This window comes from Mizuhopecten yessoensis, unplaced genomic scaffold (genome assembly GCF_002113885.1).
Source record: "Mizuhopecten yessoensis strain PY_sf001 unplaced genomic scaffold, ASM211388v2 scaffold1311, whole genome shotgun sequence".
Lineage (NCBI taxonomy): Eukaryota > Metazoa > Mollusca > Bivalvia > Pectinida > Pectinidae > Mizuhopecten > Mizuhopecten yessoensis.
Window position 1 is genome coordinate 368,859 of NW_018403983.1, and position 14,411 is coordinate 383,269.

A 14,411-nucleotide genomic window follows, 5' to 3' on the forward strand; every position below is an offset into this window, starting at 1 on the left:
AAGTCAAATATGGAATTGAGGTAGTATATCGGCCGCTGACCTATCACACAGGTCGTCAGAGATCTGTTTTATAAGATATAACGTGTTGTAAATGTTATCAAACGGTTTTGACAAAAAATAGATATAATGAGAAGAAATTGTCTTTAGGTGTCCACAGATACAAGTACTTCACCACAGGAGATTGATTCTGAACAGGTCATCATTGAGTACACTGGGTCGATTTTTCAAAAGTTTAATACAAAGCGTGATCGAAATTGCATTTAAGCTATCTTTAAGTGTAGTAAGAGATATGTCTAATCAAATAGAGATATCTTTAAAACATTTACAACTGTCTAAATGCAATAGAGATATCTCGTATAATTAGGATTACTTGAGATAAATAAATAGTTATATTTTGGGAGGCACGGTAGTCAAGACGTCGGGCTCGTGACCGAAGGGTTGCGGGTTCGAGTCACGTCAGGGTACTGTGATGTATCTTTGAACAAGATTGTTGATTGCTGATTATTCCAGTCCACTCAGCTGTAAATGAGTAATATTTATAAGAACCTCGAATTATTATTTATTATGTATATCTCTTATATTAAATGGTATTGAATGGTAAGAATGCTTACCATATCAAACGACCATGTAGATGGAAAAATACCAAAGTTAGTTTAAAAATATATACATGTAACACTTAACAGATATAACGCCAAGCGAAATAACGAAATAACGAAAAGACGAAAAACCGCCAAAGCGAAATAACGAAAAAACACCAAAGCGCCAAAGCTAAATAACGAAAAGACAAAAACCCGCCAAAGCGAAATAACGAAATAACGCCAAACCGAAGTGAAAATAACGCCAGAGCGTATAGAGATAAAATGGCTTCTTTTCTCCCACCTTATTTCGCGGGCGACAAAGCGAAAAGACGAAATGTCATATATAAGCCACCATAATAGTTACAGACAGAAACTGTTTAATTGTATTTGGCATCATTACATGTTAAACCTCAGTGACAGTTACAAAATTTTAAATTCAATCCGGTGTTTCAGGATGGAACAGGAATTCTAAATATCGATATAACGACAATCTCAATTCTACATCAAATTATTGCAATGTTTTCCGTTATTTCAGTGACAGTTACAAAAAAAAATATTTAACTAACAAATCTATACATTTACTTTTATAGACATATGGTCAAATATGTAATATGCACTTTTTTCTATATCAATTACCAAACAGTTTTTTTTTCCACCTTATTTGAATCATTCTTTTTGTGACCTGACGGAAGCTCACAGAGGATTTAATTCTTAATGTGGGAGGAAGCCGGAGTATCCGGAGAAAACCCGCATGGTCGGGCAGGTAACCGGGATTGAATCCGGCCATCTTGGTGAAGACGAGCGCGCTATCCACTGCGCCGACCGACCCATCATATACGTTACGCACAAGAACAACTATCTGCTTTAGGTTTGAAAATGGCGTCATTGATGCAAAAATTAAATTGTGTATACATTTTTACCAATCATCAACGATGCAAAAAATCTACATATGGGAGACCGGGGACAGTTGGGCCACCCCTGATATTTTTGTTTTTGAGCTAATATTTACAATTTTAAAGATCTTAGCAGTTTAGTTGGCTAGGCATTCACATGAAAAAATGGCAAGGAAAACTCTAATGTAAGATTACTAAACAAATTCATTTTGAGAAAGAAAATCATGATCTCGCTTCTAGTGATGCGAACTTTCGCTAAAAAAATACGGTCAAACGTGTAACACACTGACAGCTTCAAATGATATACATGGACATAAAAGCAAAGCCAAACACTCACTACCATATTGCTGTACGATAAGAATGTATTGAAAATCAATTTGGGTCCGGACAGTTTCAGCCAATGATACCTGGCAAGTTCGGCCCATGTAACACATAAAAAGTCGAAAAGTTGGCGGTAAAATCTGACGTTGCATGCTTTATAACGTCATAATTAAGCTGATTCTAATGGGGCCGAACTTACACGAATGCCAACAAGTAAAAATTAAATGATGTTCATAAACGGACGTGCTGCCATACTTTCCAAAACGGACTTTAATAAAAATGGTCCGAATTTGCCCCGATCTCCCCTATTGTAATGTCGGTCTTAGTCTCATTAGAGTTAATGTGTTATTGTTATCACTCGACTAGCCGACTTTAAATAAATTTTTATCTTACCTCATTCTGAAAGCAGTATTATCTCATTCCGAATCAGTAAATATCAGAGATCAACAAAAGCTTCGCTCTTTTAAGGCTTTGCCTTTTCATATTGGATTATACCCTGACTATTATCAACACATATTACCTGTAGTTACAATGTTACCTGTACCTACTGTGATACAAGGTAGCTGGTGAGATTAAGGACCTCATATCACTGTCAAAAACTGTGACTACAAATGGGAATATTTTCTCCGGCATGACTATAGATCTGATATGTGATTTATAAAAACAAAACCAGGGCCGCTTTCGTTTTTCGCGATTCGAACGGTTCAACCGGTTGGACCAGAGTTGCTCGTTTATGAAATAACGTCGGACCTAGTAATCTGATGCTGCTTTTAGGTGAGCCTTGACAAAGCCTTGTGAGGCCCACATAAACATTTGAAGATCCGCCAGGGTTTATACCCAAAAATGTTACATTTAAAAACAGAAAAACCGGTTGCTCTGCATTAACGAACAGGCCAATAACTACCGAGAATTTAATGAAGATTTAAAGTTGGAAAAAAAAATGTCCAAGTTTCGTACCCTGGATCTGCGACAGTACCTTGGTCGGTCACGCTACTGTGTGCACGGAAAAAGTGCAGAGAAAGATTATTTCTTAGAGCTCAACTACATCTTATCTAAGGTGGGACGATGTCAGATATTACTCCGTCCACTGACAACATCTAGGACACTGTTGCGGTGTTTTTTCTGTCACATGTCAGGCGCGTGGTCACAATGGTGAAACCTGTCAGAAACGTTAAATGTAGTACGTTATTACGTACACTGAGGGACGGTTCGCTGTCTCGTATAATATCAAAATTGAAAACAATAATTAATAATCGATAGTTTAAATAAACAAAATAAATAATCTTCATCAGATAGATATTTGTCTTCGATAACGTTTGTACTGTGTCTGAAATACAGATTTAAATAGTTCCACGTACTTACAAGTCGTGACCAGTATGGTTACCAATGAAAACGCTTCTAACGTGTTACCAACATATGTGTAACGAGAGCTGACCTGTTGGTATCAGCAGTGAGCTAACGTGTTACTAACATATGTGTAACGGGAGCTGACCTGTTGGTATCGGCCGTGAGCTAACGTGTTACTAACATATGTGTAACGAGAGCTGACCTGTTGGAATCGACAGTGAGCTAACGTGTTACTAACATATGTGTAACGAGAGCTGACCTGTTGGAATCGACAGTGAGCTAACGTGTTACTAACATATGTGTAACGAGAGCTGACCTGTTGGTATTGGCGGTGAGCTAACGTGTAACTAACATATATGTAACGGGAGCTGACCTGTTGGTAGCGGCAGTGAGCTGACGTGTTACCAACATATGTGTAACGAGAGCTGACCTGTTGGTATCGGCGGTGAGCTAACGTGTAACTAACATATATGTAACGGGAGCTGACCTGTTGGTATCGGCAGTGAGCTGACGTGTTACCAACATATGTGTAACGAGAGCCGACCTGTTGGTATCGGCGGTGAGCTAACGTGTAACTAACATATATGTACCGGGAGCTGACCTGTTGGTATCGGCAGTGAGCTTACGTGTTACCAACATATGTGTAACGAGAGCCGACCTGTTGGTATCGGCGGTGAGCTAGCGTGTTACTAACATATGTGTAACGAGAGCTGACCTGTTGGTATTGGCGGTGAGCTAACGTGTAACTAACATATATGTAACGGGAGCTGACCTGTTGGTAGCGGCAGTGAGCTGACGTGTTACCAACATATGTGTAACGAGAGCTGACCTGTTGGTATAGGCAGTGAGCTAACGTGTTACCAACATATGTGTAACGGGAGCTGACCTGTTGGTATCGGCAGTGAACTGACGTGTTACCAACATATGTGTAACGAGAGCTGACCTGTTGGTATCAGCAGTGGGCTAACGTGTTACAAACATATGTGTAACGAGAGCTGACCTGTTGGTATAGGCAGTGAGCTAACGTGTTACCAACATATGTGTAACGGGAGCTGACCTGTTGGTATCGGCAGTGAGCTGACGTGTTACCAACATATGTGTAACGAGAGCCGACCTGTTGGTATCGGCGGGGAGCTAACGTGTTACTAACATATGTGTAACGAGAGCTCACCTGTTGGTATCGGCAGTGAGCTAACGTGTTACTAACATATGTGTAACGAGAGCTCACCTGTTGGTATCGGCAGTGAGCTAACGTGTTACCAACATATGTGTAACGAGAGCTGACCTGTTGGTATCAGCAGTGAGCTACCGTATATCAAGTATGATACAAACATATTTTAAATCTATAACTACAGTCATCAAATCTAAAGTAAGTTACTGTTTTAACTTCATTATATTCTTATATTTTCTTTAATTGTTTATAACTGTTCAGATGGTAGACATACGCTGACATACTAAGTGATATATTGTTTATTTAGGATGTGATCAATCTTAGATATCAGACTACATTATATATATTGTGTGTATTTTATAATAGAAGGGTTTTGTTTACAGGTTTCATTATGGACCACGTATTAAAACCTTGTTGTATGGTGTTAGTGGCGTGACACTTAAATAAAGTGTTTCATTAATATCCCCGATGATGCCAAACGTTTAAGTGCACTAATCAGAAGTTTGATTTATGCAGTAAGACAATCAGAGGTTCAAGGTCATATTCGGACCATTGTCAATAAACCTGCAGGCAGGAGATGACATCGAACCTAATCACGCGCGTGCGACGCTTTATGCATTTCTAATCGCTGAGCCGGACACCGCCCTTTGTTTCCGTCAATACAGATTAATGGTCAACTCTGACAGCCGGGCCGAATTAATTGATTTTTATGTCAACGGTTAACTGTGTCATCTTCAGGAAATCATTTCTTCAATGGACTTAACCAAATAAATCAAGAAATGTACCCAGAAAATTTAAAACTTAGACACAGTAATCTTAAACAGAACAAACCAATAAATTGTAACTATAGTAAACTTAAACCTTAAATAAAGTACAATAAAACTTTAAACATGGTAAACTTATCACTTAAATAAAGTAAACTAAAACTTTAAACATGGTAAACTTATCACTTAAATAAAGTGAACATAAAATTAGCATATCAATAAAAAAGTTGGGACTGTTTGAAAGATGGCGGCTGCCAAAACAAGTAGAAGCTGAGTTCTCAGAACATGTTCGATTTTTCTACTTGAAAACTTTTTAGCAATCAACGGATGCACTAAGGCAAAAGGTAATAGATCAGAGTGTTATAAAATGCTAAAATTCCACTCCAGAAAAGCATATATATATTAAAGTACAGTGTTTGCAAGGTGACGGGAGCAGGCAATCGGGACGTTCAGTCGACGACGAGTTTGAATTTACTCAAAAAACGAATTCAAAAAATAATTCTGAGTATTTATGGACCTATGGTGTAGGTTAAGAAGCCTTTACAGATTAATAATAATCTAAACTGGTTGCAAAATGTCCTATAAACAAGTAGAAATATGTGTTATAAAGAGGTAATCTAGATTTATATTTGTGCGGTTTGGACACTCCGTCCATAACTTACGACTGTGTACGATTGTGACATTGAATGCAAAGTTGTAAAAATGTACGATGGGGACTGCATATTCGCATATAGCGATTGAGTGGGTGGGACTTCCATCACTTAAATGTGTGTTTGTCTTTATAATTGCAAATACAAAGAAACACATGTTACTAATGGAGCTGCACTACTGTTACGAATGTAGTTAATCGCTAAAAAGTTTTCATATAGAAAAATCGAATACGTTCTGATAACTCACCTTCTACTTGTTTTGGCAGCCGCCATCTTTCAAACAGTCCGAACTTTTTTCAACGAACAGGCTACACTACAGTGATGGACGTTGCTTAAATCCTACATTGACTGTCGCTGACTGTGGTAAAACGATTCTAAAAGGAACAAACACTTTGCGATTTAGTATGGAGACAGCCAATAACATTCTTAAGGCATTTCATCAAATTTTTATGTATTCATGGTAGCTGAATGTAGTGAGAGTATGACTAGCTATAGAGTCTGTATATACTGCACAGCGGAGTGTCTTTCACATCCTAGAATAGAAAAGCAATTTTTAAATTAGCTCCACACACACCACGTACACAGAATATTGTTATTACAAACACCCTGCTACCACGATCAGAACAATGGTACCTGTATTTTAAAGCGTGAGGCGATTGACAAAATATTTGTAGGCCTTATTTGCATAATTCCCTAAATTGTAAACATACAAAACATGCATCTTTCTTGTAACTTCAAACTGCATGGTCTCACGATTCAATACAGTATATCTAATGATTGTAAAGCGCGTTATAGAGTGGCTTATTCTATCTAGACAGGGCGCTATATCAAATAACCTCTGTTACATAAATACACCAAAAATCGAGACTTAGGGGGGATTCTTCAAAAACACTGGGATCGACAGTGATGCAACGGATAAAACAACTAATTTTTCATTTTATTTTTCTCAAACAGATTACTTCCCCAGCACAATAGGATCCTGCCGGGGTTGGGGAGCCCCGGGATCAGCATTTTCACAATCATGTGTCAACATACGAGAGGGCTATCATATTTTCTTTCATACTTTCTAGTAATTATATTATCTTAAAATGCTTAATCTATTTTGATTTTACAAAACTTAAAACGGGCTAACAAAAAATGAAAAATGAAATTAATAAACACACAAACAAATAAATTACATTTTAAAAACAACAGCAGTAACTTTAATATCAAACTATGTAAAACTAGATGAATAAACACAAACAAGTAAAATTACTTGTTTGGGACTAAGTGAACAAATAAAATCTTGAAATCTTTGAAAATTTACCGTAACACACACACAGGTGATTAATAGAGGATTTTACATGAGTGTCCATGTCATATTGAATTTATTAAACGAGTTTAAAAAAATCAATCTGACATGAACACGAATGTAAGATTCTACTCATCATAGAACATCCATACAATGTAATTTGAAAACAAAAATTAAAAAACAGTTAAATAAACATGTTTTCAGCTGACTCTATACAGGTCAAAACCAAAGTACTCCGATCATAGGATTGCCGTTCCGCACAGTGCAAAGTAGTGGAGTTAAAAAAAAAAAAAATCCTATAAACATATAACAAAATAAAATATTTGAACTTCCTTTAGAAAAACAGTAAATGTTTTATATGGTATAGTAAATTAAAATAGTACCTGTAGTGGCGTAGGGATATATTCTGACGGTTTTGACCAATCGCAGCACCTTAGGTTTAATTACACAGGTATAATACCATATTTATGACATGGCCGTATGACATAGTAGAATGGGTCAGTTATGTGATAAAAACAATAAAGTAATATTACCGAATCCTGGTACAGAAATGTGAATCCTACTTTGGAGAACAGTCCTCGAATACAAAATACATGTAATATCCACGGCTAGGGGAATCCACGGAGACCTATCGTGAGCTATACTTGTTCCCGTGGCTACCTATTCCAACTTTAAAACAAATTTTGAACTGAAAATTACCTTGTGAAACTAAAGCCAAAAGAAAGACAAATTATTGTTTAGTTCAGAACTTCAAATATGCACTTACCTATAGAAACTCGAAGATGGATTGGAATACCCAAAGAAAACAGAACTTGTAATCTTTGTTTTAATGAAATTGGTGATGAATATCATTATCTATTTAAGTGCGAACACGTATCTGTTAAACATATAAGACAACTATTTATTCCAAATTACTATTATACTTTACCTAGCCTTATTAAAATGCGTGAACTATTTACTATATGCAATGTAAAAAATGTATTAAATGTGAGCAAATTTCTAGAAAAACTTGAAAAGCTATTGAATGTACGTAATTAGTTTATCATGGTAGCCTTTATGCCTTTGTTATCCGCCATGTATATATGAATATGACACATATTGACCTCTTGTTACATACTTTGTATGTCTGAGAGAACGTTAAATCTGAAATCAGGTGTCTGCCAGACATTCTTGGTCACTAGTGTGTGACTCTAAACAGCATGTCAAGGACTCGAGGTATCTAGCAGAACGTATGTCCACTATCAGAATAGGACGAGAATACATTATACTTGATTTAAATATAAACCTTTACAACTTATGCTAACGCTCACGAACAGAGTGACAGTTGACCGTCTCTAACCCCATCGTTGCTATGGTTTCTGATAATCTTAGAGGTATAGTTGCCATTATATATGAACTTATATAATATAATGCTGTGCATTAACTATCAGCTTTGTGATTGGTCAGTTTCTGATTCCTGGAACCAATCAAATAGCTTACGGTGAGCACACGATTGTTCTAAAAAAAATAGAGAAAATATGTATTTATAAATAGCGTAAAGCTTGGATTTTAAAGATGGTGATGGTAACGGTGGTAGACGGGATTTATTATCGTGGAAACTTAACGTTTTAAGCCATGTGAGCAATGTAGTCCAATCAAATAAACCACTATCGGATGAGGTTTGATTGAATAATGAACAAACATAATCGACTCCATTACAAGTAGAAAGCATCATCACATGATACATATTCGTTAAGCCCGAGCATACAAGCAAACAAAATTGATGAAATATCCGAAGTAGGCGTTCTCGTCAGGATTACAATGTTTCCACGAAATATCTCCTACATAATACATATTCATGAACCACCTACGTGACTGAGACCCGCCCACAACACAGCATGTCTAATCACAAGCCGAACTGTGTTTATTGTAACGAGCACATTGATTGGTTGGTTACAAAACGGATGCTGGGTATTGATGTTAAGTCTGGAGCAGTTTCCCGTGGGGCGTTTTATCATCACACCACACACAACAGAACGGATCCGGCGCACGTGCAACCCTATTCTAAATCTCTTATTGATGATGCTGGCCTTCCGTTCTGTGAATGTGCGCTGAATTATATTGAGACGGAGCCCGGGTTCTTTCCTTTTATGTGGAGCGGATCGAGATTTGTGATTCCGTTTAGTGGTGAAACATCTGATAGGGCCATCCTCACTATTGGAACAGTTTAAAAATAAGTATTTAAACAGTGACAGAACGTTTCATGAGTTGAGCGTTTAGGATACGTCAGACCGGCCTAGGCTTTCAATTTTTCATGAGGTCTTGATCAGGATTGAAGGAAAGATTCGATCATCTTGTCATACCTTTGATGAGGAAGGGCAGGCTTATCTGTAATAGCGTTCTACACATAGTGTCCGCTCGAACAATACAAACATATATTGGACCCTGCATGGTTTTTAATTTGTGACGTCATACTTAACGCATTTTTTTTTTCTCGATTAATGAAAACGCTTTATATATTTAAACAGATGTAAGAATACCTTCATACTTTCTGGAGTTTCATTGTTACTGCTACACAGCAGGAATCTACCTGGGAATACCAAATCGATGAACGAGTGAACGTGAAATATATCTAGCGTTAAACTAATAGACTGTTCAAACTAAATTTTTCATAGTCTCACTTTCAAAAAATTACTTTGTCTAGTTTGTATAACTTGTCAAATTTACGAACAGAAAGACATATTGATTTAATTTCTCTTCTGAATAGTGTACTTTCAGTAACAATCATAAAGCTTGTAGTTTTGACTGTGGAATATCCGTTCACGGGTTTCTAACGAGTGATATAAGTTCTGTACTTGAATAGGAGCGTTGATAGCTAGCTAAGGCGTCATCGGTAAGGTGTAACGTACGTAGTGGACATAGGAAATCATTCAATACTTCTTAGTTTCATAAACTTCGAAAACATACACGGACAATAAAATCGAACGTACAGTCAGTCATTCTCCGTATAACGTCAGACATTGGCAGATGTTTACAAGGGAAATCATGACATAAACACTTTATTTGACTAAATTGCGATCTAAGAGACATCTGAAACTTTTCTGGAAGTGAACAGGAAGTGAAGTATACAAACCGAACTCTAGGAAACCTACTGACAGAATACAATAAACCGCCAAAATGGACTTCGAAGAGTACAGAAAAAGAGGTGAGTGGTTTGTATTTCAATTTTTCATGAATATCTAAAATCGTATTGCTTTCAGTTTCGGTAATTACAGTGTATCTAGTTTGACAGTTAGACAAGTCATCGGAAGATGTTTAATAGTTTGGTGTGTTCGCTTTGTTGAACTGCCGCGCTCTTGGTCTGAACTAAATAAAAAGCGTGGTCTACATTGACAGCCAAACCTGCTCACGTGACCACCTATGTTAAGAGATAAACCGTGTTAAGAGACCACCTCTGTTAGGAGGCCAGCTCCATTATGAGACCACCTCTATTGAGAGACCACCTGTGTTAAAAAGTCACCTTTTCGACTTTCTCTGGGTAGTCTTTTTATACCATTTTGACTGCACTATTACCTTAACACAGAACCGTCCTTTAATTTTGTAATTCTTAAGCGTAGACGACATATTCAGTGAAAGAGCGAAGTATGTAAATATACATGTACTTTACAATAATGGTATTTCAAAACACTTTCTTATTAGGTGTGAAGTTGTCATCGCCACACAAATTTGTTTTTTAAATCTTTTTTATTTCCGTTTATTTCATATATACAAGCATTGTTGCATGTAGAGAACACGATGTCTATAACTAAATTTTCATAGTTTACCCCTTTGTACTATTTTACCTCTCTTAAGCCTATCCTGCTGCTGATTTTATAAGATAAACGACGTTTTATATGATTTTAATTTTGATTCCTCAAATGGTTGCCGCATACTAAACGATTTGTCTGGCCCTAAACGACCATGGTTGTCGATGGGCCGTTTAACTCAAACAAACGGTAAAACCTCGATATAATGTCATTCGTTTGGTCTCGGTGGCAGACAACGCATCATGTACTCGTTTTCTTTATTCTGAACAATTTTGAAGTAATTCTCCCTCGGCATATCGCCAACTTGACCCCTTTATATCGCCAATTTTCGTCTCAACGTTATATCGTACCGGTATCCTATCGCGATACTTTCTTGTGTATCGTATCGATTTGTTTTGTTTGCCTGTATCGTAATTCGCTAAAAGTACTTGAATTAGCAATCCATTTTTATCAAACTCTTAATAAGTGTATTGATATTTTTTCAATCCTACAGTAAAGATGTGGTCCACTGTGCAGTTATACCTAAAGTACGAGAAATTACACAAATATATATCGCGATAGCATTTACTATTGGAGTCTACGACAAAACTCGATAAATCCTGCACACAATCATTATAAAGTTGACCTTTTAAGAAAATATTTGTACCTTGATACATATCGTATCGTAAGTATCGTACCGCGATACGTATCGTATCGTGATGTATGACTATCATTGCAGTTCAGAATATAATGATTTGATGACTTCGGTAGAGGATTCCTCAGTTTGGTAAGAGTAATATAGACTATATGATTTGATGTGTTGGTGAGCAGTGTATTGTAAGGATATCAATTTTTTGGTAACGGCAACGTTCTCTGTGTTTTATAATTTTTTCTGTATCATTACGCGTAAACGAATCAGTGTGACGTCATCTTCAGGATACCCGTACCAATGCTAAAATACGAAATTGTGAATTCGAAACTTATCCTTTTTCCGGAATGACTACTATACAGTTTTGATAAATCGTTTTTGAAAGAAAGGTTTATCATGCAGGACTTCTATGGAAAAAAAAATGGAGATGAAATAAAAAATAAAAATCAACAATAGAGTTCCGTGGTGTAAACATTTTAGTGTGCGTCTTCACTCTGGACCTTACATTGTTTTACTGTTGTTCTTACTGACTGAGCTCCTCTATCAAGGACATATTGTGCTAGTTACATCCAACACGAAATTAACGGGAAGTCATTGTTCATACGAAAAACCACAGCGCAGTGGGACAGGGATCCTTTAAGCTAATTTCGTTCAAACCCCCACTTCCATTTCCCCTGGAACAAATAAAGCAAAAATGAAGCCGGGTGGAATATATTGAATTAAATTCCAGCCAGGCTTCGTTTGTGATTTGTCTTCCTTCAAACTTTTTTAGTTCGATAGTTCAAAGACATTTGATTGTCATACGTACAAAAGAACTAGATACAGGTTGTTACAAGATTATCAACGCCCTCTCCAAAGTCAATCCGATATTACGTAACATCAAGGAATACTTCCTGTTAACGTCATACTTGTACCTAAAGTAATCAAATATAGATTTATGTTTCGTCATCTCGTTCGTTGTTTTATTGTAATGTTTCTCCTAACCAACTATCTATGTTCAATGTACGTCACGTTTTCTGTTTAAACAAAGTCCTTCCCAAATTTGTATATCGATGTTTTTTCTTGTATATAAACCTTCCCGTTTTTGGGCAAAGAAGCTGTTTTTGTTGCGATAGCTTTTTTAGGGCGAGTTTTTTTTTATGTTTCTGCTAACTAACAATCTATGTTAAATCTGCGTCACATTTTCAGACAGTGTTCAAACAAAGTCCTACCCCAAATTTTAATATAATTTTCCTGTATGTACTTTCATCAATACATCGTTAAGAGATTTCTTTCCATTTCGTTAAATTTCAAGTGAGGACTTGGTATTTTGTGTCTAAAAACTGAATGAAAGCAATATTAATAACATCATAGAAATACACATGTAAATATCGTATATCCTCATATATCAGAATAAATATCCAAAGAAATTTGCATGATTTTGCGAACTAGTATCTTCACAAATTAGCAAAATACCATATAGCTTGCAAAAATTAACTCATATGCAGTAAATCGTCGCGCTGCACTCAAAACACTTTCGAAACGAGTTTAACCCTAAACAGGCGCCATTAGACATGACCATATTTTTCGAACAGACGACATTTAATTGAGAACTCAAACACGTGGTTTATCGCAGTGTAATGTACTTAGCAGCCATTACCGAGTGGCACCGTTCTCTATAATGGGAACGATTCCAAACTCTTCTGAAATTGACAAGTTGGTTTTTGAACATCGCTGAATGTCGTTTTGGCCCTACCATTATCCTCTTGTCATCGCGGGAACAAACTGTTTAAGTTAATAGAATGATTATTGTGCCCACTGTTTATAAAACAATTGTAACCTCGGAATTCGGTTGAGCTTTTTCTGCTTTTAAACTGAATGGTACACAATGTTGTGTTAAATCCGGGAATGAAATCACAAATCGTATTTCAAATTACGAACGAGTGTTCGTTGCAATGCAAAATGAATCTTTTACCATAAAAAATACAATTTTTTAAATTAGTTTTTTTTAATCATTTTTGAAGTTTGTCAGATTTGTTGATCCATAGTCTGGGAAAAGTTAAAACCTTTCGCTCGGTTCTTTATTGTGTGACTAGATGATCACTGCATATAGTTTGCTTGTTCAATTTGAAAAGGCGTATTTTAACATTTCATTATTTTTCGTATACTGGAAACATTTTAATTTGTCGCTGATAAAACTCACTTGTGTTCCTTTTATTTCGAAATATTTCAAAAGTTATCATAACCTAACCTTCCACCGAAATATAAAATTCACGAATCGCTCCATGCGTCATTTTTAGAACGGACAACGCCCAATGTCGGTAGCTTTGACAAAGAACAATGACCTTACCGCACTTAAATGTAAATCATTGTTTTTTTCTAGGTTCTGTCTGATTTAATGGTTTTAAACTTTAAACCGTTTTTCAGAAAAGGAACAATAGTTGATGTTCTAGTACTGAATTATAAATATTGTGATCTCTTTTCCCTTTTTGACAGAACAATAAAAGCTATTGTTACCTTGTGAACAACGAGAAGACGATTATCGTTTGTTTAATACCTGTCTATTTTACATGTGATTTCGTTACCCGAGACTCACCTGTATGAGTCATTGTCTGTCTGTCTGTCGTAATAAACGGGGTTCTATATCAAATATACAACACAAAGATGTAATTATTGTTGCGATATATTTTACGGCAGAAAAGAATAACATAAAACCAGAAAAAACAAGCGATACAACGATCGTTTTTTTCAGCCCCAATATTTCGGTCGCATGGCGAAACAATGGATTCAAGTAAGCTCTTTCGAAGTAGGTAATAAATGTCACTTTCACTAGATAAAATACGACAAAATCTACAATAAAGTATGTTACACTATACTCATTTCTAAAACACGTTATTATCACAAGAAACCATACAATGATTTCAACAGTAACCTCTGGCTTTGATCTGTGGTTGATTGTCTGACGATGTCTGTGCGTCCACGGAAGGAAAGGATGCAGTGTCGT

The 14,411-nt window shown here is 36.4% G+C and overlaps 1 protein-coding gene across 1 annotated transcript in view; it reads left to right on the forward strand.

Annotated features, from left to right (window-relative positions):
• The first annotated feature begins 9,552 nt into the window (after positions 1–9,552).
• LOC110458956 (histidine decarboxylase-like) overlaps positions 9,553–14,411 on the forward strand; it is a 76,524-nt gene continuing 71,665 nt past the window's right edge. Inside the window, exon 1 of the mRNA XM_021510955.1 lies at positions 9,553–10,199. Coding sequence (XP_021366630.1) covers positions 10,172–10,199 — 28 coding nt within the window. The 5' untranslated portion in view covers positions 9,553–10,171. The remainder of the gene's footprint in view (positions 10,200–14,411) is intronic.